Source organism: Pseudorasbora parva, chromosome 13 (genome assembly GCF_024679245.1).
Source record: "Pseudorasbora parva isolate DD20220531a chromosome 13, ASM2467924v1, whole genome shotgun sequence".
Taxonomy (NCBI): Eukaryota; Metazoa; Chordata; class Actinopteri; order Cypriniformes; family Gobionidae; genus Pseudorasbora; species Pseudorasbora parva.
In genome coordinates this window covers 37,849,875-37,877,805 of record NC_090184.1, presented here as the reverse complement: position 1 = coordinate 37,877,805, position 27,931 = coordinate 37,849,875, and the positions used below count along the sequence as shown (strand labels likewise).

The 27,931-nt window shown below is 36.8% G+C and overlaps 1 protein-coding gene across 2 annotated transcripts; it reads right to left on the bottom strand.

Annotated features, from left to right (window-relative positions):
- Positions 1 to 158: 158 nt before the first annotated feature.
- Positions 159 to 27,020, bottom strand: trim33 (tripartite motif containing 33). Of its 2 annotated transcripts, XM_067414304.1 has the most exons (20): positions 26,392 to 27,018; positions 19,214 to 19,332; positions 18,742 to 18,889; positions 18,233 to 18,365; positions 17,829 to 17,945; positions 17,364 to 17,478; positions 12,323 to 12,469; positions 11,950 to 12,067; positions 11,259 to 11,596; positions 10,701 to 10,874; positions 9,782 to 9,991; positions 9,231 to 9,357; positions 7,681 to 7,744; positions 7,368 to 7,518; positions 6,508 to 6,875; positions 4,594 to 4,717; positions 4,184 to 4,258; positions 2,676 to 2,828; positions 993 to 1,043; positions 159 to 791 (listed from the first exon to the last, which is right to left on the bottom strand). In XM_067414304.1, the coding sequence occupies exons 1-20, from the start codon at positions 26,942 to 26,944 to the stop codon at positions 573 to 575; spliced, it is 3,504 nt and encodes a 1,167-aa protein (XP_067270405.1). In that variant the 5' UTR covers positions 26,945 to 27,018; the 3' UTR covers positions 159 to 572. The 2 variants fall into 2 exon arrangements, with proteins under 2 accessions (XP_067270405.1, XP_067270406.1); XM_067414305.1 differs by lacking the exon at positions 993 to 1,043 and having other exon boundaries at positions 26,392 to 27,020.
- Between the last annotated feature and the right edge of the window lie 911 nt (positions 27,021 to 27,931).

The following is a 27,931-nucleotide window of genomic DNA, read 5'->3' as shown; positions in this document are numbered from 1 at the left end:
ACACCCGTTTAATATGTTTAATCACTTTTGAATGGGCTATGATTAAACTTTAAAACAATACAGACGTCACCATTTTATTGAAAATAAAGATCAAACTTTATCCTTTTGAAGGGATTTAAACTAGGAATAAGAAAATACACATGCAAAGGAAGCAGGTGGACCATATATGATAAACTTTATCATACAGCAGGAGGGAGAGATGAGTGTATCATTTATAAAGTATCATTCACAATAGATTTACAAATATAATAATAATACGTCATCATAGTTTAAGAAAGAAAAAAAAAGAATGTTATATACTAAATCAGACCAAAACAAGACTATTTAAATCTGTACAAGTGTCTTCATCGACACGCAATGATTCATTCTCCGTCCTCCGATAACAATGCCACAATGTAAGTTTGAAAGTTCTCCCATATGTACAATGGACCGTCGGGGTGGGGGAGAAGATGAAATAAATGAAGCTTCTGATTCATATCAGTTCCAGCATTATCCCACCCTTCAGAGAGCAGAATAAGACTGTGCTTGAGAGGAAGACAGTTTATTTCTCGCAGACGTTTCCCTCAGTTTTTTCACTTGATGTGCATCAGCTTCTCAGCGTCCACTTTTAAACGTTTGCGCTTTGGTTGTACCACATCATCGTCGGAGTCCTCCGAATCCTCTTTATCCGCCTCGGCTCGTGTCTCTTTCTCCGCGACTACCGGGAACGTCTGGTCGGGAAAAATCTCCAGCAGTTTTTCCTCGAAGCGCTGACTTACAGCTTTGCCCGCCTCTGCTACTTCCGAGTCGGCCTAAGAGAGGGAGGAGAGGGGAAAGAGTGTGGAAATGTGAGGGAAGTCAAGGAGAAAGTGGGTGGAATGCAGGCCCAGGGATGAGCGGGTGAGGGTGAGGAGGAAGAGGAGAGAATCACAGAAAGGGTTAAAACTCGCGTTTCGGCTGCTTTGGGTGCCAGCACTGCTGAACCCATCGGTGTGGTGTACAAAACATCTTACCTGAACATTACTCTGTTTCTCCTCATCATAAACCTGGATTATTCGAGACATCTAAAAAAGGGCAACAACAGCACAAAAAAAAAAAAATACAAAAGAAAGGGGGGAAGAAAGATTTTATACCATAAACACAGTGAGGTTACAACCTCATCTGTATTTAAAAATGTCCAAGGAGCACAATTTTTGGTTTGCTCATAATAAATGCCTTTCGGTTTAAAGGCCTAAGCAAACTGCTTATTTATATGCACACACACACACAAGAACTAGAAGGGGGGTTGCGTTAAATATACTCTTATTAAAAGACAAAAAAAAAAAAAAAAACAGCAGTGCCAGTTTTGCTGACAGACCCAAACTAAATGCTGCCGAGATAAGTTGAAGGGGGAAATTATATAAAATTCAAAAAGTTAAAAAAATGCTTTTGAAGTCTTGTGAAGACAGTAAAATGTCTCCAACATTTTGCAGTTTATTTTGAGACAGATATAAACTTTTCAGTAATCTCACTGAAGTTTCACAATTACAGTGTTAAGTGCTAGAGTTTTTAACATGGGTGTCTTGGAGGATTTGACTACAGTTAAAGCTATTTTTCCTTCACAACAAACACCCTATTTATGCATATCAAGCATTTTGTGGCCACTGTGATGAACCCAAACACTCGAACCGATAAATTCCATCCACTGAAATCAGCTAAAGTGGACAAGAAGGAATCGACAACATCCTTTGGGGAAACAGAAGCCAAACAATCACTGTAAAAGCATTATGAATATATTGCCGCTGTATTTAAAATGAACAGCGTGACTGAGTTTTACTTTTTTTTAAACAAACCTCCTTATGCAACATTCAAAACTCACAACAAATCAACTAAATGCTAAAAATTATATCTTAAAAAACTTTCTAAGGGATGTAAAACTAAAATCAAATCAGTTGTATACATGTGATCATAAAAGTGTCAAGAGCCATTTAGTTTTATTCCACAGTTTCACAGTCACTGAACACTTTACATATACACTTTAAAGACCCCATGAAATAGAAATGAGAGTTGTGTGTTATTTAGTGCATGTATGTTTGCTTTAAAATGATCAATATTATGCCCAAAAGCTGACAAAATTAACTCACTCTAGAATGAATGTTCCTTGTTACGACTAGCAAAACTCCCAATTAATTGCCGTATTGGCCATTTAGTAAACAAAAAGTCAAGACCCACCCAAACTTCTGGTATTAATATGAGATGCATAAACTTACACTCTTCAAGTTTGCTTCATGGGGTCTTGAATGAATGTCAGAAGGCATGAACGACTGCAAAACTGACATTCATATCATGCATTTGATTGTCATTTTTATTTTTATTGTTCAAATAAAAGTGCTGAACAATAATTAAATGTCTTAAACAAAAACAATGTTTGCAACATTAAAAATAAACATCTCTTTAACGGAGTGAAAGTGTGTTAGCCCTTTGACAAACACTAGCGACAACAAAAACAGTGCAGCTGAGTAATGCTCAGCTTGACTGAAACCATTCCTTTAATAGTTAGTACTGGTGAACATGAAGTAGTAAACACATGCAACCCATCACATGTTCATGCTGTGTTGCTCTAGTGCATTTCATACTCTTTAAATACTTGTTTCTTACATGCAACATCCCATCACCCCCTACCCCCCCAACAGGTTAAGGACATTCCCCGAACTCACCTCATTATATTTGGCACAATTGCTAAAGACCAGACGCACGTCGGACACAAACTCCTTAGCGCTCTTGTAATGCAGAAGATGTTTCCGCTGTAGTTTCCGCTTTACCAGGGTCAAATCCATTGGATGCTTTATTATTTTATAGTAATTGGGTACCTGGAGAGAAATCAAGGCTTCAGCATTAAAACTATAAATGTTACAGATATGCGGCTCTCCTCAAAAAACCAAATAATCTGCCCATCAAATCAACCTTTTTAGTTATGATCCGTACATCTCAATGAAAAAGCTGAAATATTACAGCTGCTTATAAGAGCTTCTCCTAATATCTAGATTTTCTACATTATCCATCGTAAAGAAAGTCAGGAATTTACTAGGCTGGCATCGTATGAGCGCCCTCCAGTCATACAAGTACAGCATAAAGAGTCAAAAGACAGATTTCTGTTTGTCAATGACTACGTTTACGTGCACCTTCATAATGCGATTATAATGATATTTAGGTTAGATTAAATTTACCTCATGGAAACAATACTTGAAATAATCTTGTAATCCTAGCAACGATAATTGTAGTAAAATGTTGATGGAAAAAAACAACAACACAAAAAAACCAAAACAGGCATGCAAACATTTGAATCACATCTATTCCACTCTGACCAAAGATGTGTGTATTTTTGCCGTGCTGAAGAAACTGTGCTGTGTTGAAAACGCTGTGCAGCATGAATAGTATATTGACGGTTGAAAACATTTCAGGCCCAATAAAGAATCAGCAGGAAAAACTTGGCCAGTAACACATAGGGTAGTGTGAGTTCATCATTTGGGCTGTGCATTGAGCTATGTGAGTAATGGTGGTATAAAGAACCACAGTTCTTAGAGAATAATCAGAACAATGAATATCGCATGTAAACAGGAGCGACGAGGTTTGCTAATGTCATGTAAACAAGCCCTTACTTTGTATGATTATTGGATATAAATCACATTATTGGTGCCCATGCAAACATATTCAAAGTGATATTTAAATGACATTTTATATCAAGAATGAAATCTGACAGCAATGACATCATAAATTGTGTTGCCTTAGAAGGCAGGTCCACCAAGTAGACAGCAGGTCAGCTCACTACGTTGTAGAACAGAACTATGGACTACAGAAAGAAGTAAAGTAGTCATGTAAAAACAAAAGAGATGGGTATATAAGACAACATTATTACCCATCAGCCTGATGCATTATTGCATTCACTCAATAACGTAATTAAACAAGATTCATATTCCCGCTGTGACAAATAACAGCAGGAAATGGCCCAGAGGCTCAATACATGTTCTAAAACAGATGACTGGAGTGATGTTGCTGTTTATTGCAATAGTGTTAATGACCTAGCAGAAAGGCAGCAATTAAATACTACAGATCATACTGAACAATGGCCCAATTACACATCTAAACGTTGCCCTATAAGAACACTTCATCAGAAATGTCTGCTTTTGTGGGAAATGAGGATATTGTGGTTTTAATGGAAACTTACCGTTGGAGGAACAGGCTCTTGAAACTCCGTACTGAGCTCATGACAGAACAAATGCAGCAGCAGACGCTCGCATCGCTACAAAACACAAGAGAATGAGAAACTTAAAGGGTCTGCAATTCTGGAAAAACATTAACTTTGTTGGAAAAGGTTTATAGAATAGATCTAATGACCATGCTGGGTCACTCAGGTTCACATTTTAGCAAAGTAAATATTTTAGAGCTAAAAATATCTCACAATATACTGTATGTATTTGCTTATATTTTATAGTGTGTCATAGGAAGTATTGGGATAAATTAATGACAAGATACCACAGAAAATAAATCTTACTTGGCAAATCTACCAATTTGGAGTACCAATAAGAGCTCCCTATTTTCTGACTATTACTATGTTTGTTTCTCAGTGTGACTCACTCGTTGGTCCTCTGTGCTCATTGCGGTCTCACTTTTGTCCTTCTTACTGGGTGGATCGTCATCAGAATTGTATTCCATTTCTGGATTTGTGAGACTTCTGCAGAACGTGCACATCCAATCTCCACTGTAGCAGAAAGGGGTACAACACATGATTAACACAAAAATCAGGAATTAAAGTATTAAGACCTAAAGGGAACATATCCTACATGTGTTTTTGCCAAGTCCATTTATAAATATAAGTCATGGTTTCTGGCACCATAAACCATTGTAATTTAGGTTATTAGGAACATTTTGCACTCGCTCTTTTGTTTAGCTACTCACCACAATATGAAAAAGGCATCCGTTATGTTTGGCTAATGAATGTGTCTGAAAATCCTTTAATCTGTTACACTACTTCTATGACGTTTACAGTTATTTATTTCACTACTCATTTTGTTTTCCCAGGATAAATGTAAATGTAAGATCTAACAAAATATTTAGCAACACGATTAAAAAAAATGTTTTTTTTTTGTCCAGACCATCCATTGTGCCCCTGTACATGACAACCTGAAGGTTGAAGCTAGCCTTACTGACATAGTTAGAAGTCATAAATTGAAAAAAATCAATGTTTTTTTTTTGACATATAGGAAGTCATTGTACTATAAAATATCCTGTAAGTATATACTGTCGTAAGTATATCCTCATAAAATAAAATAATATATAAAATAATTTATGACAACAATTTGTCATGTGATACAATTTAAAGGAAGTGTATGTAAGATTGTGGCCAAAACTGGTACTGCAATCACTTTCCCCTCAGCTCAAGGTTGCCAGATAAGCTGCAGGGTCCAGCAGGAATGTTTGTAGATCTGCAGCTGTGGTAACTAGAGCAGATCTGGCAACCCGGATGGCCAGACACTACTGACTTTGTGATTGGTCAATAGGTGGAGGGTGGAGCTTCAGGCCAAAACACAACATGTCAACATCAACATCAGTTGAGGGATGCAACAACAATTTTTAAATGACAATATCCTGGCTGGACTACTGTTGTCAGTGATATAAGCATTTGAAATGAATATGATTTCTTAATGTCTAGTGACATATCAGGGCCATTTTATGATTCATTGAAATACATTTCTTACATACAGTTCCTTTTTTTATACAATATGTTATTGATGGCATCTTAATTTTAAATCAAATAAAGCAAAAATAAACTAGTAATTTATGAATACGATATGACGTTAAAAATAATACAAATAAAACAAAAAAAATTGTTTGATATTTTTAGATTTGAAATGTAAATGCATTATGATTTAATTTCATCTTAAATTATCTGAAAAATTCTCACCACCCCAGATGTACAACACTAACACAATTAGGCCGTGTGTCCACCAAAGAGTGTTTACAATTTAGGAACGCCATGAGCATATTGCTGCTGAGTGAGTATTACACACTCAAATCGCTGAGCGTTCTGCATTTTTTACTGGTTGCCATAGGTTGAAGAATGTTCAACTTTGAGTGAAAGCAGCACTCATCACGGTCACTTTTTACTCAGCCGTCCAATCACAAAGGAGGAGGAGGGGCGGGACAAATTTAGCATAACCAACTGCTACAATCTGCTTGTACATCAACAAATGAAAACTTTAAAACAAAATTTAAAACAAAAGCCAGTGCAAATACTTTACATTGTATCAGATTTTTTTATAGAATCAATACAGAAACAAATATCTGTGAAATGAGACACTAGTAACACTTCCACAGTTATTCCATATCATAACAAGCATAGTCTCAACTGAAAGAAAGAAAAGAATGCACTGCCAAATGCTCAAGCGCTCACAGCGAGGCGTTATCAGCTGGATGAAAACACTTTGGTTGACATGAGGCCTCAAGGCCAAATGTGTTTTATCATCTGTATAATAAAGCCACAATCTTTACCTGGGAGAAGATTTGAGTGTTGGGATATGGCAGGTCATGTGGAATACTTTAGGACAGCGATCACAGCACAGCAGTTCTCCTCCATTCTGACACACCGCACACCAGTCCTCATTCGGGTCGTCTTCCTTTCCTAAAGTGGTCTGGCTGTTGGCGTTAGCAGTGCTCCCCCGCTGACTTCCATTTGACTCGCTGGTCCCGTTGGTTAGAGATGCTCTGGAGTTTGGGTTCGTACAGGATGAGAAATGATCGCTCTGTGGTTCAGATTTAACATTTTCACCAAGTGTTCGTAAAATGTCCTGGACTGAACCGGTGGACACAGAGCCGAGGATAGGAAGAGGAGGAGTTAGGCTTCCTTCTGGGCTGCTCATCTGGTTGAGGAGAAATAGGAACAAGAAAGACATTATGCAAAATTAAACAAACCGTACCAAATCCAGAAAGAACAGGTTTAGGTTCTTGGGACCCAAAGGGGAATTTTTTTTGGGATCATATAAAAACATTTCACATATAATTTTTTTTTTTTATTATTGTACAAAGCAAGAAAAAAAAAACATGCGTTTCGTTCACAATTTTTAAAATGTTTTTCATCTTAAATGTTATTTAACAGTGTACTATAGCAATGATAGTGCATTTTGAATTATTACAAGCAACTAACCCTAAAAAAAAAAACCCTTACCCATATCCTATAATAAGTACATTGTTAATTAATATTACTCAGCAATTATTTGTGTAAATACGCCGTGAAAAAAAAAAAGAATACCTTAAAATAAACTGTGCTAAGTCCAAGGAGGTTAAATAAAAGAAACAAATGGAAACATTTAGGACTAAGTGATGAGTGAAAACTGCAAGCTCAAGGTAAATACCATGCAAGCATTCCGTCTCCCATCTTTACTGCGTTCTGTTTTGACGTTTGCTCCCGAATAGCTGCACTCTTCCTCAACTCCCGGTTCCTGTTTGACCTTCACCTGGTCCACTGTCGTATTCCCCGTTCCAGGTCTACCGGCTGACCCACAACTAAACACGCAAACAAACAAAAGACACGCCATAACAATTTCATCACGCAATGTCTCAACAATATTTGGAAATCAAATATACAGATATAAGTTTCTAAGCTATGAATACATTCTATACGATTTTAAACATGAAAAGACCGAGGTAAAAAAACACAATGCTGACCTGCCCCGACTGCCCGTGCTTGATGTGCTTGACGGGCGAGCTGGAGTGTGAGAATTAGATAAACCTAGTGCAGAAGAGACATAGAGAGCATGTTAAATCGAAGAAGAAAAAAATCTTTGGAAAATTATAAGTTAGCAGATATTGTTCTATTTGAGGGCAAACGCCAATCTGAATTATGTTTCAATTTCAATAATGCATATTCTCATGTTCTCCAAGAGCCACAAAATGCAAAGTTAATCAGAATTTTGTAAAATTGCAAAATAATATGATTTAACAAAACATAATATATGATGAAGAATATTGCTGACATGACCATGAAACTCTGGATGCCAATAATGAGTAATAAGAAATTGCATTTAATGACTCATTTATTCATTTAGAATGATAAAAATAATTTACAAATGTATGATTTCATTTTTTTAAATGCACGAGGTAGAATGATATGAATAATATTTGAAATGTTTAAAACAGGAGTTTATTTGTAGCAGTTAGAAAACTGCTGCACTGCAGATTTTATTGCCTTTCTATAAACACTTAAAATGTCCTTTTTTGAAACAACAACAATCGTGGTAATCAAATGACTAGGGGTGTCCCCGACTAAGAATTGTCGAATCTTTCTATGGTCGACTGATAGTCAAATCATCTATGTGTATGTAATTGAGTTGGGAGGGGCACGACACTAGTGAGCAGGAGGGTAAAACTATTTTTATTTTCCTTTACACACTGTACACAGCAACTACTTTTAATAAAGCAACCAAAACTGCCTGCCAACTGACAGACGAACTGACAATGGCTTTCTTATTTAGGTTTAAATAAAAGGTAAATGTGGTGGATAAACAGTCGTAAAACATTTTCTCATAACATTTATAAAAAAACATTTTCATAAATAAACCTAAAAAATACCTGCCTAGAGAGGAAAAGAACACTTTAAGTGAGTTTACATGCACGTTCTTAAGCCCATTGTGACTAAAGGGGGTCGCACACCGGACACAAAGCTCAGCTCACACCGGACGCACACATTATATACACACAAGCTCAATGTTGAGCTGTGAGATCGATGGTCAAATCTAACTCTGCATATCGATGCATCGAATCTTCGACTATTCAGGGTCACCCCTACAAATAACCATGATGTAATAAAAAATGCATATATATGCTAGCTAGAGTTGTTGGTGTGGTGAGGTAGTACACCATTTGGCGCGCATTAACAATGGCAGTGGGGCTAATGCAGCCTTAGCCCTAGGGTTGGTGCATATGGTTGCATTGGAGATTATGCCATACGGAGCCAGAGGCACTGAGCATGCGTTAACAGTGCCAGCGGAGCCAGCACGGCCTTAGCCCCTCGGGTTAGCACGTATGGTCAGATAGGAGTTTCAGCCATAGAGTACTGAAGGCACGAAGAGTATGGCATATATAAATATTATACATATAAAATACTTATAAGCATGAATATTTTATGACATTATTTAAATATATGCTAATCTACAGTGACATTTGGATGCCAAACAATGCGTGTCAAAAATGTATGTCAATGCCACATGCTGAAGTACCTGATGAACCTGGGGAATGTGTAGAAGGTCCCGGTGAGGGATTGGTGGGGCCAACAACAGGATATGAACTAGCAGAAATATATCGACTGAGGAGGTTATCCAGTGTGCTCGAACCGGCATCTTCAAGCTGGTGATTATAAAATCAAAGTCAATTTTTTGCAACACAACAGCTCTAAAACAATTCAGCTTTGTCTTCGCTTTGATTATGAAGCATCTGTTATATGAAGAACAATAATAGCAGATCCAAGTATAAGGATTGTCTTTGTCTCGTTGCCCTAGGTGCCTTAAACTTAATAATGTTTAGAACCTTTTATTGCATTTGGGCCCAAAAGTTATTACATTTAAATGCTTTATTACATTCAGGCCCAAAAGTTATTACATTTAGGTCCTTTATTACATTTCGACTCAATTATTAGATTTGTGCCCTTATGATCACACATTCTGGGGTTTGAACTTACAACCTTTTGGTTACCAGGCCAGATCTATAACTACTAAACTCACCACAGCATCTAATCATCAGTCATTCTATGAAAGTGCAATAGTACATTTACCTGAATAGGAGGGATTTCAGGCAGGCAGGGCAGGTTTTCGGGGTTGGTGACTGATGGTATGAGCTCTATGGGGCCAATAATTGGACTGGTGGGGCCACGGTGAATATGGGCATTGGCCATACTGGCACTGGTGGGACTGGTGGGGTTGGCAGCACTAATGTTGTGTAGCGATGCCACAGGGAAGGGGCCAGCATGCCCAGGATTAGAGTGCTATGAGGGGAGGAAGGGAAAAGTGATGAAAAATTGCAAAAATCCTTTCATACAGCAAAAAACATTTACTAATTTCTAGATGTGGAATATGGTGTGTATGGAATGCAACACAATATACTGTTTTCACATAAAAAATATGATATCCAGTCTGACATTTTACACTATTCTCCATATTAAACATGTTGCACGGTAAAATAATTACAATATGAATAAGAATAATGTGTTAGCAGCTCCAAGAAATAATTGCATGCTAATGAGAACCATATTTTATATGACTGTTATATGAATATATACTTTTAAACTACTTAATAATACTTAAACTATACTGTTAAAATTAGACTGCTGCACAAAAACAACTTTTAATATGTAGCAATTAATATTTTTTCATAACTAAACATTGGTCACAGGCAAAGATTATACAGAGGATAATATTAAAAACATGCAATTTTATTTCCCGGCTGTCTCCAGTGATTGACTGTATGTCATGTGACTTACTAGAGCCGGTCACATGCTTTGTTGGTGTCAATGACAGAAATGCTCACTCTCTTTGATCACAATAATTGCTGACAGTCCAAGAAAGCAGGCTAGATTAAGCATCTTAATTTTTCTTTCACTTCTGTTCTAATAGAAATCAACAACAGTGAAGGAGAAGAGAGTAACATTAAGGATTTGAGTTTTTGTCATGTGACCTGCTGGAGTCTGCACTGACCTGTCTCTGAAGTTGAGGCTGCATCATGGGATACGGCTGGCCATTAAGTCGAGGTTGGGCAGAAGCCATGCGGTTCTGCGCTGATACCATGCGCATGTGATGAGGTGGATACATGTGGGATGAGCCATTAACCCCGCCCCTCTGGAGGGCCTGCATACTAATGAGCCTCGGAGGCTAAAAAGTGAGAAAGAGAAAGAGAAAATGACTTCCTGGTCCTTACATGAACAAATCTTACAATCAGAAACAATCACTTTGAATGCCGATTTAAAAATCGACAAATATTTATAAAAATAAACCAAATATAATTCTGCTGATATATATTCTCCAATCATTAGATCAATTCAAAAACAAATACTTTCTTGAGAAAGGAAAAATGAGAATGAAAGATGATATGTACCAATTTTTAAACAATGTTAGTATCATCTAACATATATGAAGATTAACCAGCAAGACTTGATTAGTAATCAACTTCCGCCCAAAGATAATGCTAATCCACTAGCTAGAACAAAATAAACCAGACATGCATGAAAAACAGGATTGATCTTATATCTAACTTACCGGTTGCTGTATCATCTGTGGTGGACCTCCTTGTCTGGGATGCTGGGACATCTGTGAGGCGATGCGCATCTGCTGCTGAATTTGTTGCTGATGTTGTTGTTGTTGTTGTTGCTGCTGCTGTTGCTGTTGCTGCTGCTGTTGTTGTTGCTGCTGCTGTTGGTGCTGGTGCTGGTGCTTCTGAGCTATCGCAGCCTGCTGCATGTGCTGCAACCTCAGCTGGGCTAGGTTTATTTGTCCTGAGTGCTTACCTGGGTGGTTGTGACTGGGGGAGATCTGCTGATTTACCATCATGCTGGGTGGAGGTGCAGCATGTGGCACTTTTTCAATAACAAGATTGCCTGAACGAAAAAGGAGAGCAGGGGTTAATGCATCTCGAAGCATGTAAATACCTGTTCATACCAAGTCTGAATTGGTGTCACTCTGAAAAGTTAACAGACTAAAAAAAAAAAAAAATAAGTAAAAAAAATACTGTAGTATGTTTAATTTTATAAAATTAAATTAATTAAATAAATAAATACAATAAAATCAAACTAATTTAAATAACAAAATCAAATTCATAAAAACAAAACACCCAGTGTGATATTTCAGACATAATCATATATATTTTTTAATTGTCACTAAAATTTAAACATGGTTTCTCTATGTAATATAAAAGTTTCAGCTTTAAGTTAAGTTAAAGTTGAGTCAATACCAAGGTTAAGCACATTCTTGGCCCAGAAGGTGGGGTCACAGAAGAAGCGAACTGCTCCATTACTCTGAGGTACTGGGTCCACACGGGCCTTCATAATGAAACGCAGCTGGTATGTGATCTACGGAGTTGGGGAAGTCCAAAAAAGCAAATGAGGAAAGACAAAAAGTACAGAAGAGTCTACAATAGCAATGCTTTTTGTAAGTGAAGTCGATGATGTTGACAAAGTTTAAACTCTGATTAAACAACATCCTTTAAAATGTTGTCATGTTGTTGGAATGTGTAATGCTAGTACAGATTACACATTTGCAAAAAATGGTACCTAAAAGAAAATGAAACAGTTTTTTTTGTGAGAGAAATAAGTGTTGTGGCTGACCAGTCTCTTGCTGTAGAGCAGGGCTGTGCTGCTTCCATTGCTGATGGCCCAGTTGGTGAAGTTGAGCACATGTATGATCTGCTGGGCCAGGATGCTGATGTCCCTCTGTTGGCTGAGCAGCTTCAAACTCCTCTCTTTGGTCACACTCTTTATACGGTAATGGAGGATAAGAAAAGGGAAGAGAAGCATATTAGGCTTTCCTGTTGCTCAAACAGTAGAGCATGGCGCTAGCAAGGCCAAGGTCATGGGCTTGATTCCCAGGGAAAGCAAGAACTGACAAAAATGTTAAATGTGTACTTTGAATGCATTGTAAGTCGATTTGGCCAAATGCATAAATGTAAACTGTATTAAGAATGACAGAAATAAAACTAATTCTGGACTAGTGTCAAACCAAAAATGTGAGCGACCAAAGGTCGGAAAAAGTTTCCAGAACAACAAAAACTTGACTTAGACTAATGCAAAACAAAACTAGGATACAACCAGATCCCATTATATTTAATAAAGCAGTTTTAACATTGTTATTTTAGAATCATTTTTTTATCATTATATTATTAATACATGTATTAATCTTTTTTAATTAGCTTTTTTTTTTGTTTCATTTTGAATAATTTTTGTTATGCATTTTAAACATTTATTTGATGGGTATTTTTTATCTTAAATTTCTTTTCAGCTTTAATTTGTTTTTTTTTAGTAATTTTACTACATTTCAGTTAGTTGACAAGACAATCTTCCTAATGTTCTTTTTCAAAGTTTTCATCTACTTTTTATATATATTTTTTTATTTCAGATTTATTTTAATGACAGATTATATTTTTTAACAGTTTCAGTTTCCAACAACACTGGTTTAAACTGAAATGTAATCTGACGCATAGAAACGGGATGTCCATTTTAAACGTGTCACATTGAACAGTGCGTCCAGCTACTTAAATTTTCCTCATCCAACAACCACTGCATCAAAGTAGTCAAGCAGCCAGTTGTCACGTTTGGCTCTCCAGACAGTGGAAATGTGGGCCATTTGCCACCTCCTCATAAAATCTGTTCACAAGTGGTCACGTGTTACAGTTATACCAGGTATAGATGACTTTCTGTCCCTGCTTACCACTTGTGATTGGATCACCAGAGTTGGACGTTAACACCAGATGTAATCATGGCCTCTCTGTTGCATGAAGTTTCACTACACTTGAGTGGCTTCGAGGTTAAAATCTCATGACTGATGAAGACTCCCTGAAATGGTGACACCATTAAACACTGTGACATCTGCCGGGCTCGATTCATCACTGACTGGTGTGAATCACACTCAGTGGTGTCAATTGGGGCTAATTTGAGTTGAGCTCTGAAGCACAGTGTTGTAGGTGTCTGATAAACAACACTGCCCCTTTCCGACATTCACATTTGGCTTCTCTCAAAACATCCATCTTCGGTTTTGAAAACTCTCCTTAAATGTGATCCTTGTCCTTCAGATGTCAATACATTGAAATTTGCCTGGATGGGTTTATTCTACGGTCTTGCATCAATCACTTGTAAATGGTCTTTCTATCTAACACTAGCAGTTTTGCTTCAATTCACACAATTGGTAAATCTTCCCCCACAGCAATTTGCAAGTTTACAAGGTATTAACATGCGTCTCAGGTGATCCGATCACAAATGGTCAGCTGAGACAAATCACTGTTTACATCTAGAATTTACATGCAGCTCCAAAGCATCTGCTTATGTGAGCAGATTATTGTATCTCAATACGTGCATCACTTACTATCAGGCCTCGAATTTTGGTATTGCGTATAATTTTGAGAAATCCCGCAGGTATCACAGTTATAATGCGGGAAATTCTCGCAAACATTTATTCACTTTAGCATGTAGGTTGTATGAATAAATTAATCCACACAGATTTTTTTTTACTTTCTGCTAGACATAATTTCACCAACAGCATGAGTGATTCAGCAGGGGCGCGTCTTTTTTCTCTCTCTCTCTCTCTCTCTCTCTCTCTAAATGTACTCATGACCATTATTGCATCAGATTTTGGGAGTCAGAACAGTTGACGGAATTGCCATTGTTGCATCATTACTAAAGATCATTTGCACGTCTTTTCAAGTCTTACCAATTTAAACATCCAAGCATTTTTAAAAGTATCCAATTCTCATGTGCTGTCTGAGAGATGTTTTTTTCTGCGCACATACAAAAAGACGATTAACAAACAGCTTGTAACAAACAAAACAGAGGGTTTTTTGCAGATTAAAGTGCTTTAACGGTCAAAAACACACAAAAGGTTGTCAAAATTCCAGTCTTGGCAAGTATCCTTGTAAAAACAGTAGGTCATGTCTTAAATAGTTGAGAAAGAAAATGCATATATAGTGCATATATGCATGTATAATGGATCCATCTGTACACTAGCTCTTGGTGACAGTAGCTTAATGTGTCTGTTTAATAAATGTTGATAAAACAACAAATAATAGCTTTAATTGTAAGGAATCAGGATTAATAGCCATGTAAAGGACTAAAAGACTATCCAGTGTTATTTTTCATTTGATTACTTTATTTAGCGTCTATATAGTATTTCTGTACCTGAATGCTAGAGTTAGACCTACCCAAAAAACGTCCCACTTCATTTAATTTGTATCTTTATTCGATTGTATTTATTAGTGCAACTTCATTTTGAAATCAAGCTTCCTTAAAGCTGCACTATATAATTATTCCGTCCGCTAGGGGGTGACTATTTAAAACAAAGGTGTAGTTTGATGACGACAAGTTTGAGCTCAGAATCTTGGGACATTCTGGGACTTCACCTCACAGCCGGTGAAAAAAAGGATTCAGGCAGAAATCATGTTCATGGATGCGGTTATTAAAATTACTGTAGTATGAAACAGAGCAGGGCCGAGTATTGAGGAGCTGAGCAAGGCCGCTGGAGCGATTGTTGAGCAACACACGGCTCGCGAGCAGCGGGACTTTTATTATGAAGGGACACAGTGGCCGGTGCCATTTCCGCTTTTCCAGTCATGAGTATGAGGTAACACAGCCCTGTTTATCATATTAGATACATTTAAGTGTGCTTAAAATTATGTTATGACGTTACTGCTCTGTGACTGCTGTGACACTTGTTCACACTGCTAAGAGTAAAGCATTTCTGCCAAAAAAAATATCTTGCATTTCTTCTCGGAAACCGAGGGTAGCACAGATATGAAGTAATTGACAGCTGACACCCTCAGACGTCCCGGGTAAAATAGCAATTTTCTCACAATTTACAAAATTTGTATTGTAAGAACTCAACTGAACAAAATGTATAACACTGGCCTGGTGGTTTTTGGCTATTTTACTGCAAAAATACTACATAGTGCACCTTTAAATTGATGTGATACCCTATTTTAAAAACACAATTAAATTGAGTATTGAGTGAGCAAACATTTAGGTAAGGTAAATGTTTGTTTGTTTGTTTTTTTAATTGTTTTTAATATGCCCCCCACCCCTCCCCCTCCTGTAAAAACAACTTTGGATCTAAGAGCTTAACATATTCACATATATATTTATTAATTTAGCAGATGCTTTCATCTTAATTGAATTGTCTGTGTTGCTCAGACCTGAAAACTCCTCAGAGTAAAAAAGGTGACAGCGCCCGGGGTTATTAACGTTATTTCCACAACATTTTTAAGCAGCACAACTGTTTTCAACACAGATAATAGATCATAAAATGTTTCTTGATTATAAAATCATCATATGAGAATGATTAGTGAAGGATCATGTGACACTGAAGACTGGAGTAATGATGATAAATTCAGCTTTGATCACAGGAATAACTTACACTTTACTATGTTCAAATAGAAAAGGGCTGTTTTCATTTGTAATGGTATTTCACAATTTTAATTTTAACTGTATTTTTTTGATTTAATAAATGCAGCTTTGGTGAGCAGAAGATAAATATTTAAAAAGCTGTCAGTTAGCACTGCATTATTCACGATAGTCTACTTTATTGTCAATAAATAGCCTACATTGAGATGGCTTGAAAAACACACAAAGCATATTGTCGCAATCGTCTGATTGTCGTCGTCACGTTTCAGCTCATAACGATTGTTTTCCTTCAGCTGCAGCTCCAGCGTGACAAAGTTTCTACGGATCCGCTTTTGGACTTTCTGTGAGAGCGCCCTCCTCATGTTTAGATACGAATAAAATGACATGTCATGCATAGATTATTTTTTGTCTCTGAATTTAAATCTTGATGTATTCACATTGGTTTCTATGTATAAATACACTTGCCCATGATCTCATGAAGCGCGCAATCGAGGTAGAGAAAGCTGTCTTTAGCGTCCCTGTTAACTTGCCCGCCCTCGTGGTAACGCCGGTTCGAATCCCGCTCAGAGCGGGTCGTGTTGGATCGGGGAGACCCAGTAAACGTGCGGAGGATGAAAGTACACTTTATTAAAAGTGCAGGGGACACGTCCCTCCGTAATCTACGCCCATGCTTGAACTGAACACTAAGCTTGCTTCCTTCCATCCGTCAGACTCGCGTGGTATCGCGGTAGCCAGGCATCTCATTCAATGGCGAGCTCAGTGGTTCTGACGCAAGTGAGCTAAGATTCTGATTGGCCCAGAGAAATGTCAGTTATAAGAATTATCCAATAGCGTTTCGCATGTCTAGTCTAAGACAAAATGACTCAATTGACCAAGAAAACCGCGTTTGTCGCCGAAAAGTGACAAGTTTGCAGGTCTGGTTGCTGCATGTGGTATCAAGGGCTTTTCTTTTCTTCTTCAGTTTAAACCCCTTGTTTTATTGTAAAGATTGATTGCGGGTCTGTCTTTGTCATTTGATCTGATACACAAGCACATTATAAGAAGATAGCACCAGTTTACACTGCAATGAATGCCCATTATTCCTCTATTAATGCTATAGATTATGCTTGATGGATTATGTCTGCAGAAATAAGCAGTAACAATCAGCCACCCTTTTCTTAGTTCTCATCTCTGCTCTCCATACCAACATCGTTTAATTGGAATTTCAGACTTGTTTCCTTAGAAAATCAAATACGTATTGCTCTATTGATGCCTGTGTGCTTACCTCCAACTGCTGCAGTAGAGATTTGCCCTTCTTGTTAATTTCATTGATGAGAGTAAAGACTGCTATCTTTATCTCATGTTCCACCTTCTTATGCGTCTCAGCAACTTCTTTGATTCTAAAGGGAAGAAATGGAACAAAAAAAAACATTAAAAAGGTTCAGTAGTACACAAAACAAATAAATCAATACAATTCTGCCAAACAATCAATCATACCCAGCTTTTTTTCCTTCAATAAAATCTAGATCAAGGAGACTTAGCAATCGAATTTAAACGTCATCAACAATTAAATTAAGTTCCCATTTAAATTATTTATTATCTGCATTACCATTTAAAGTGATTTGTTATCAGAGGCAACTGTGTCCAAGTCATGGATTTCAGAAAAGTACATTTACAAATCACATTAATCACAATAATTGTATTAATAATCAATGTAATAATTTAATAACTGATGCAACAGAAATCCTACCTGTTTTGCACCTGAGATGCAGAGAACTCCACAAAGTTCCTCTTCTCCTGCAACTTACTCATGAATGTCTCAATGATGCCTTTCTGGTTTTGAAAGGCTTCTTCTAGAAACTGGTACCTGCAAAAAAAGATTGGTGAAGATTATATGATATGGTGCTTCTATGTTCTTCTGTCCTTCTTGGAGCCACAAACTATCGTTGTATGGCAAGAGCTTTTTTTTCTTCTGGATGAAAGATTCCTTAATGCCATGTTTTTGTTCTAGGTACTTATTCTCTCTACATTTGATTTTCTTGTTTAAAAACTCTTTCATATATTGCCAGCTGATTTAATACAGTTCAGATGAAGATGATCATTATGATGATGACGATGGTGTATGGTTACTGTAAACAGTGTGGTCTGGCTGACCTGTGTTCTTTGTGTTCAAGGAGCTGGCAGTCTCTGCAGGTTAGTGTGTCACATGTCTCACAGAAGAGCTTGAGGGCCTCTTGTTTGTGCACCGGACAGAAGACGGGTCTCTGGCCTGACGTCCCAACCGATTCTAGAAAACAGAACCAACGTCAAATTCATCCTCTGCTTATTTCTTCCCCTCACTGTATATGACTGCTATATGTTCTCATATGCCTCTTGTCAAACTTAATCGAAAAGAGGGAAACTAAGTGGGTTAGCTCTAATGAAAACACTACAGGCCGAGCAAGCGACTCACTCAAAACTCTGCCTGTTGCCATAGCAACTGCACTACGACTCAGCCTGCTAAATGTGCAAAACAGATGCTCCACACCGTTGCTGAAACATCCAAACTACATCAAGACCACTAGACCAAAGCATCTTTTAGCTTAATGAAAAACAATCATATCGCAACTGCCTTGCAAATATAAGCAATTGAAAATGGAAATAAATTAGCCTACAGCACATACCAGAAGATACTTCCTCTTTTTTGCGTATTTTATGGTCCTTAGTGAATTTGACCCGTTGGTGCGCTTCAATGCAGGTTTTACAGAGCCACTCCCCACATTCCACACAGAACCCAATGGCACTGGCATTATCTTCACAGCTGGTACAAACCTGTTATAGAGCAAATAACGGACGATATCTCTTAAAATAATGTTAACTAATGTATTAAGTCACAATCAAAAGCTGATGAATGATAGCATTCAAGCTAATAAAGCAAAGTTTAATCTAGGGGTGTGAATACCAATTCATTTGATTCTAAATCAATCCTGCTCAATTTAATTTGACAAAACGAAGAGCAATGCGATTCAGTAACTTTCTAAAATATATTTATGGGATAAACAGCGTTCCTTCTAATTTTAAGCATTTTATTGACAAATGCAAAATTACGAGGACAGATGGAAAGACACTATGTCAAATCCCAGAGCTGATACTGACCTGTGTAGAGTTCTCCACTGATGTGCTTGCGGCCTCTGAAGTATCCTTGACAAAGTAATTGTCCACCATGTCAATCTGTTTGTAATCCTGATGGCACACCGTGCAACGCATGACGTTCACTGCACAAAAACATAAAAAAGAAAAAGCGTTAGCAAAGACTGGAAACTAACAGAAGAGTGATACGGGAAATGTATTAATCTATTTATTAGTACTCACTAAGCCCTAGACAATAACTAGCATGAAAGGACATTAAAAAAAATATTTAATTAATAAAATAGGGAGAAAAAGGCAGAACAACAACTTGGTTCATAAATAATATAAACGAAAACTGTGTTGGTCCAGCAGCACAGATTTGTTTGCTGTGCGAGGAGACCCAGCTTCTACTCCCCATATAATATGAAAATGTGTTATATATTTATAATTGACATATACATTTAAAATGTGTAATATACGTTTTTAGATAAAGTTAAAATTATATATTTTTATGTAAGAGAAAGAGAGGAGAGACAGAATGGAACTAATTGGACTAGTAGATTGGTTTACTACACATCCCAAATTACAACGGAGAAGTGTTGATTTTTCAGAACTCTTTGGAAAAATTCATGATAAAATTATTAAATGAATAAAAAGATCTGCAATGGGAATTGGCAGCTTGACTGGACGGACCAGATTTTAACAGGTGATTTCTTTCTGCCACATCATTGTTTTTACCTAAAAAAAATTCATGCCGCCTAAGATCAAAGATACATATATTTATGTACATCTAAATTATTTATTTATATACACATGAATTATGTAACCAGGACAAATACTTGCAGTTTTAGAACTGGATATCTGGTCTTCATTTACATTCCATTATGGGAAAGGAAGGGGGAAAAAATCTTCCTATGGGGAACGTTGAATTTCTTACTGAGGGTGCATGCATGAGAAACCCAAAGTAATGGTAAAATCCGAAAATGGATTTTGATTATTCAATTATTCATAAGGATTTATTAACTATTATTGCCATCTGCTGCAATAACAGAGTCTGCTCTTTGTGTGCGTCAATGCAGCAGCATTTCACCACAAATAATGATCTATTCATAAAACTAATTTAATTTCATCTTAATTTAATTTGAAACTATATTGAGTGATTGGACATGCCCCTCCCCCATCCATCACATGCAACACCCCCACCTCTTTTCCCTGACAGCCCATCAATTCCCCACAAAGCTATAGCTAGAACTAGTCCAAACCGGTTTGAGCCAGTTTGCACTGGCTCATGCCGCTTCCAGCCGGTTTCCCTTAAGCCCCCAGCTGCAAAACCCTGCTAATGATTGGCCGGTGAGAGCAGCTGGAGAAACACTGCACTGAAACACAGTGCAACTCACAGCCGAGTTACTCCTTGCTGATATTAACTGGAGCCAGTGATGCATTGCCTGAGGCACATCTATTCCACAACACGTCACATGCAGAGCGCAGCAATGCAATCAAAATTCCTCATTATTCAGAGGGTTATAAACCACTTTCTTTAATATTTATGATACATTTAAATTATGTTTGAAGCCTTATAAAACCCAAGATTGTTCTATTTTTACAACATAACCGGCATTTTAAGATTCAGTCTGGCAAAATTCACAATATTCAACTAGTTCACATCAAAATATTAGCTAGCTAAGAGCTACATAACCGGCATTTTAAGATTCAGTCTGGCAACATTCACAATATTCAACTAGTTCACATCAAAATATTAGCTAGCTAAGAGCTGTTAAAATTCATAAACAAGGTATACGTCTACAAAAATGGGTAGCTATTGCTAAGAAAAGTGTCTGAAAACAAAGCAAATAGACCAGGAAGCTATCGTAAAGCTGAGAATAACAGTTTGACAACTCTAGTTAGACAACATGCTTGAGTACAACAAAGTACTTGTTGAGATTCAACTAGCAGCACAGAGTGTGTAACGGATAGTTTTCTCAGTTGGGTTACTGTCATGAGTCACGCTGGTAAACGCAGAGTTACCGCCCACTGAAATTTAATTAAATGTCTACGACAAGCCCAAAACAAACCTGGCAAGTGAACAAACCCTTCAATTACAGATCCAAAAAAAGCAGGAATAAACCATCAAATAACAGTTTAAAATTAGGGATTTAAAATGATAATGCAATTATTTGAAAAATACTGCAAAATGATTTGATTTTGACTCTTAAAAAACATAAAACTTCATGTCATGAACATTAATATTATACATTATGTTATTTTCAGCAAATGTCAGTGAAATTCAGGTGCTTAACCTTCAGAAAATGCTGCTCATCAACTTAAGATCATTGGCTGATCTATTTTACTCTTCTTATATGAGGACGATTGCAAACTTGGCATCCCTTGTATCAACATTTGGGAAATGCACAGCTTGAAGATATAACTAAAATTGCATTTTAAAAAGCTATGGTTACAGCAACAGGGTTGCAAATGACAGTAGTTAGTAGTTTATAGACAAATGCAACAATCATGTTATTTATAAATGCACAAAAAAGGTATAATTTTCCATACAATAACTTGAACATGGCTGAATGACTGAGCAAAAACACTGGGATTCCTCGTCTTGTTTTCTTGTCTTTGCTTAATAAATATAAATTGTGTTTGGTTAATAAATAAACAGTGGATAACACTATTGTATGGTTCAATTCTCACTTTTAACTAATTGCTTATTAGCATGCATATTGCTAGGATATTGGCTATTTATTAGTACTTATAAATCACATATTAACATCTTATTCTGCATGACCTTATTCAACCTAATACCTAAAAAAATTCTTATTATTAATAAGCAGAACATTGGGAGCCAAAAGTCACAGTAAATATTGAATACATTTTCCACATACTAAAATACCAAACAATGAACTGTTTATCAATGGAGAGTACATCCAAATTCTGACATTGAAGGATTTTCATTTTTTGATACATTTGAGAAGTTAAAGAATTGTGTATTTTAATAGTTTACCATGTCTAATCATTCTAGGTTCTCGCTATGAAAAACATGTGTTCATGTCTGTGATGCATTAAAAAAAGGAATATGACAATGTTCCATATTAAACAAACCTAACAATGCAACAACAACAAAAATCATACATTTTTGTACATATTTAGAATGCTTCACTGAAACCTGGTCTAAATTTTTAATTCTTGTGGTCAGAGGAATAAACTTTTCGATCTAAAAATATACTGCAGTGTAACTAATGAGCACTGACTCAATATGAGAATATTGATCTGATGGCATTCTGCAATAAAAGTGAAGAGTCGGCTTAGAGAAGTGAATAGATTTTAACAAGCCTTTGGGCTTGTAAATATGCCTCAGTGATCGCTGATATGGGTGAATCACACACAAAAATTGAAAATAGTTTAGCTTTATATGCTGCAGCTAATGCTGAATCGAGATCATCTAATATTAACTACAATGCACTGTGCAAACTTTTTACGTGAAACGCAAGCATAATGAAATGATAACTGTATGGACTTGATGACAACGCAAGTGCGTTGACAAAAATTCAGGATGATTATCTCATATCTCCACTGCACCAATAATAACATTCAAGAGACAGTTACGACGCTCTAATAAACAATGCTAAAACTAACCCATGCATCATAACAAACCGATCACCACAGCAGTGCCTCTAGTCTGATTTATCAGCAGAAAGTGCAGCATTTGGGGATGGCACAGTGTGTATTGTCAAAGAAAACCATTGTGCATGAATGAGTACATGATCTGGGGTCACAAGCCATGACCCCTGCATTATCAATAACTCTGGACGGTTAATCCTAGTTACCTTGTGTTTGACCACATTAGTTCAGTGGTGGCTCCTATGACACACATATATCATCATATTACATAGACAATGTGACAAAATATCAGGACCATAGTGTAAAACACTGGATCAGCAACTAATAGAGTTTGTCCACGGAGCATAAAACAGCGCCCATCACTCTGATTGACACTGGTCACACTATTTGGCCGAGCATGCATGAGGCTGCAACATCTACACATTTCAATATAACTAGAATCAAAAAACTAATTTAGGCGAGGATGACTGTTTTAAAAGGTTAGTTCATTGGAGAATCCATCATTAGCATGTAAAGGTTGGTTAGTGCAGGGGTTTTCAAAATGGGTCTTATATAATTAGAAAAAATATAATAAATAGAAAACCTAAGGGCTCCTCAAGCCATAGACTCTTTTAAGAAAGAACTAAAAACCTTTCTTTTTAAACAAGCATTTTTTACTTTTTGCAAATTCATTTTTTTTTTTTTTTTTTTAAATTTATGTGTAGCACTTTGGGATTGTTTTTAACTATGAAAAGGGCTTTACAAATAAAATATATTATTATTATTATTATTATTATTATTATTATTATTAATTAATTAATAAGAACAGAGGTATAATATAACTATTAGGTAGAGTTTATGAGGTTCTGTGGAAAGTTTACAAAAAAAGTCAATTTCATTAGTATAGCGCTTTCAAAATACATTGTTTTACAGCAACGTTACAAATAAGAGATGTTAATTTTAGTAATATCTTCATGCCTTACAGTTGCATTTAGCAAATTTGAGCTGAAAATAATATTTTCCAATGATATAAATCACAAAGCTGAGATTTGCTATGTAGTATTTGCTTTACATGAGTATACTGTTTGCATGTGAATGTGTATACAGGTGAGAGTGTCACTGTTTGGATGGATGGATGGATGGATGGATGGATGGATGGATGGATGGATGGATGGATGGATGGATGGATGGATGGATGGATGGATGGATGGATGGATGAAAGTAAAAATAAACTAGGCCTGTCAAACGATTAATCGTGATTAATCACATCCAAAATAAAAGTTTGTGTTAATGGGTGTGTACCGCCTATGATTACTATATCAATACTCAGACATACACATATATATAAGAAATATTTGCATTTACATACTGTACATATTTATATAATATATAAATATTACGCTTTCTTAAATATAAACATGCGTGTGTGTGTGACACACGAAAGTACACACTAATTTTATAATGTATTACGTATAAACAAACTTATTTTAGATGTGATTAATTATTTGACAGCACTAAAATAAACAAATAGAAATGAAGATTATTTTTTAGAATAGATAGATAGATAGATAGATAGATAGATAGATAGATAGATAGATAGATAGATAGATAGATAGATAGATAGATAGATAGATAGATAGATAGATAGTAGGGGTGTGCACGAATATTCGAATAGTCGAATATTCGATATGTAATTAACATTCGAAAACTAAAAATACTATTCGAATTTTATTTTGTTAATTGGCTGGCAGTAAATGCAGTTGTAGCAGATATCAAGTGGTACCCTCAGGACAGAAGGACAGCCAAACATGGATGAGATGAAGGATGTACATTTATTTACTTTGAAAGAAAAACTAGGTTGGAGCAAAATTAGAAAACACACACACTGGAAGGCCTACTGTCTCACTCCGCACTTCCCCGTCTGCATTCACAGTCAGACTGAGCGCGAACGCTTAAAGAGGAAGCGGCATCCTAAGGTGCGCCACTAATTAAGGCCCCACCTACAACAATTGGTAGGAACTCCCGACTGGAACCATTGAAAATGAAACATAAATAACAATGAAAGGGTAACATTAAGTTGTGATGAAGTTAAAACATTTACAAAAATATTTCTTTCAACACAAATAAGGTAAGGTAAAATAAAATAATAAAAGTAGGATGACATAAAATAAAAAGTCACAAGCAACTGGCTACACAGTGCATCCATGAGAAATCCCTCTAAATCTCGCAGTTATATCTCAATCCACTGGGTGGCGCTGTGGATCAGGTTTATAAGTTAAGTGCATTTGATCACAATGTCGTCGTCTGCCTCGCAATGTTTGGAATTAACGTTACTTCGATGAAAATTGAAAATGCTGTTACAAAATGGAGTTACTTTTGATGAAATCAATTACTGAAACTGAGTTATAATAATATCACCACCACAAACGAGAATCACATGAAATCCAAACACCAGTGGAATGAGCGATCACTGCTCAGGTAAGCTCATCTGTAGTTACCCCGAGTGCGAGTGAGATAACTTATGATAGCAAAATGATCTCGAGACAAATGCTTCCTTTAAAGTTCTTTGAGGGTTTATGAACAGAAAACACAAAGTTCTTCACTCAAACTTCACTTAACCGTTATCTTTGTCTCCGCAACGCCTGTCAGTGGCGCATTTTCTCACCCGAGAATAATTTCATAATCCAATAATATTATAGTTTCTCTCTACATGAAAATGTGAAACAATACAAAGTAAACACATCAGCCATATCAAACACACACACACACAGGTCGGTAGGCTATAGCCTATTGACGTTTGTGTGTGTGTGTGTGTGTGTGTGTTTGTACGTCACGCTAACTGACGCGCTCTGCGCTCGTGCTTCTTGAGCTTATAATGCTTTTGTTCTTTAGGCATTTTTTTACACACTGTTTAATGTTTTAAAAACCTTAAGATATAACGTAAGCGTGTTGTGTACATTGCCTAATCATAAGCTTGTTCAGAAATGGTGACGACATGTTTAGAGAAAAAAAGAAAGAAACATTTCTCATTTTCTCAAAATACCTAATTTAAATAAACGAATATTCGAATATTCGATTTTTATGAGCCCAAATATTCGAATACAATATTTTGGGAAAATGCCCATCCCTAATAGATAGATAGATAGATAAACACCAGTATAAACAGTATAGTACTCTAGCGAGCAGGAAATAAATTAACGTAATAGAAAATAAATGTTTCCTAAATAATATTTTACACATTTATCATATACATTTTTGACAGTATATATTTGGTTTTTAGTACGTAAAAGTGCTACGCCTTTTACATTTTAGGATAGGCGTACATATTTGGGGGTGTCTAAAAGAAAATGAGAAATGCATACAGAGAAAATGCGGCTGGAGCCGTACTTTCGAGTAAATAGGTTCTGACAGTTACTCTGTAACAAAATACTACAATCAGTCAGTGTATAACCATAACAGCATGAGTTAAACACCAAACACCAGCTGATGATCTCACATGTATGTGACTGCACATGCCATCATGAGTAAACAGTTGAGTAATCGGTCGTTTTTCTGGATTGTTGGGGACAGAACTGACAAGGCTAACTTCCCTTTTCCTAACTTACCAATACGAGTGTCCTGTCCATGGGGCCCTTGCACTGGGACGGTGATCTTCCGTTCCGGCTGAGGGATGCACTTGAGGCAGAAGGAGTGCAGGCAGGGAAGGAGTTTAGGTTCACAGTCACGGTTCTGAAGACTCTGTTTACACACGGCACACGTATCCAGTAGGTTTATCGGGGCGGCAGGGGTTGAAGAGGATGATGCTGCTGTTGCTGGAGGAGGCGACATCTCGGTAACGAGAGCGGGTGATGGACCAGCAGCCGTGCTGTCCGCTGAGGAGGAGGACGACGACGACGGCGGCGGTGGCGGCGGCGGTTCAGTGCTCTCAGCATTTGGGGTCCCGTCTGTAGCTCCGCCGCCGCCACTGGATGTCGTCAGCGCTTCGGGAACAATCTCTTGAGACTTGAGCTCATCTGTTCCTTCTTTCGGGTCTGTGTCGATTAAAATTATCGCTTCGGGGTCCTTTGCGCCCGGGTCTGCGTTATCTTCTGTTCCCGAAGCCGCTACCTCCATATTTGCGGAGCTCTCCGTACAATCTTGGCCTTTGTTGTCCGCCATCTTTGCTCCTCTTTGAACCGCCTGACGTTCGACGCGCTCAGAAAATCCGATGTGTTTGACGTCATGCCGTCGCTCTCATGTTCGTCACAGCCTCACAGAGAATAAGCAACTAGACTTTTTAAATTATTCATTAATGCAGACATATAATAAAATTATATGTGGCGTCAATTCATTGTATATACGTAAATTTATATGGTAATTACAATAAAGTCTAATTATATAATAAAATATCTTGTTTTTATAAATGTCGTTGTAAATGTTTATATTGTGTAGGCCTATTTTTTTTTTTTTTTTTTATTATTAATTTACACTTTGTACAAGTTATGTAAATCGTATGCTGTGCAGTGGCTATATTCACATGATCAATAAAAACAATAGCATTTATACTGATGCCGCTATTAAATTGAAAGTTGTTTTAATATTTTAATATTATATTTTTAAAGCCATAATTTCTTACATTTTATATCTAAACTAAAAAAGATTATACTTGTGTTAATCACACAAACCCATTGTGTATAATACATGCCACATTAATCTTAATCTTTATTAATAACTCCAGTTGATCCTTCTTTGCTCTATTTTCGAAAGTGATCTGTTTTTGGGCGACTAGACCGTCTTTAACTGTGTGTGTGTGTGTGTGTGTGTGTGTGTGTGTGTGTGTGTGTGTGTGTGTGTGTGTGTGTGTTAAAGCGGCACTCAGTAATTGATTCCACATTGTTTTACACATAAATAATTGAATAGTACTTTTGAGAAATCTTTAAATTCATTTACACGATCATTCACATATGGAGATGTCTCCAGCCGCCTCAGCAACCAAATAAAAGCTCTTCTTATGTTACATCGTGCGAGTCCCCTCATGGGGGCAGATATTCTGAGTAACAAATGACCAATCGTTTTAGCCTTCTTAAAGGGACAGTTCACACACACAAAAATATTTACTCCCCAAGTTGTTCCGAATCTTAACGAACTGTTCTTCTGTTGAAAACA

Coding starts and splice junctions, on each gene's coding strand:
- trim33 (XM_067414304.1), bottom strand. CDS start 26,944: ATGGCGGACAACAAAGGCCAAGATTGTACGGAGAGCTCCGCAAATATG. Junction 17,946..18,232: donor CTTGAACACAAAGAACACAG/GTCAGCCAGACC, acceptor CTTTTTTTGCAG/GTACCAGTTTCTAGAAGAAG. Junction 4,718..6,507: donor ACACTCAAATCTTCTCCCAG/GTAAAGATTGTG, acceptor TTTCTGCTACAG/TGGAGATTGGATGTGCACGT.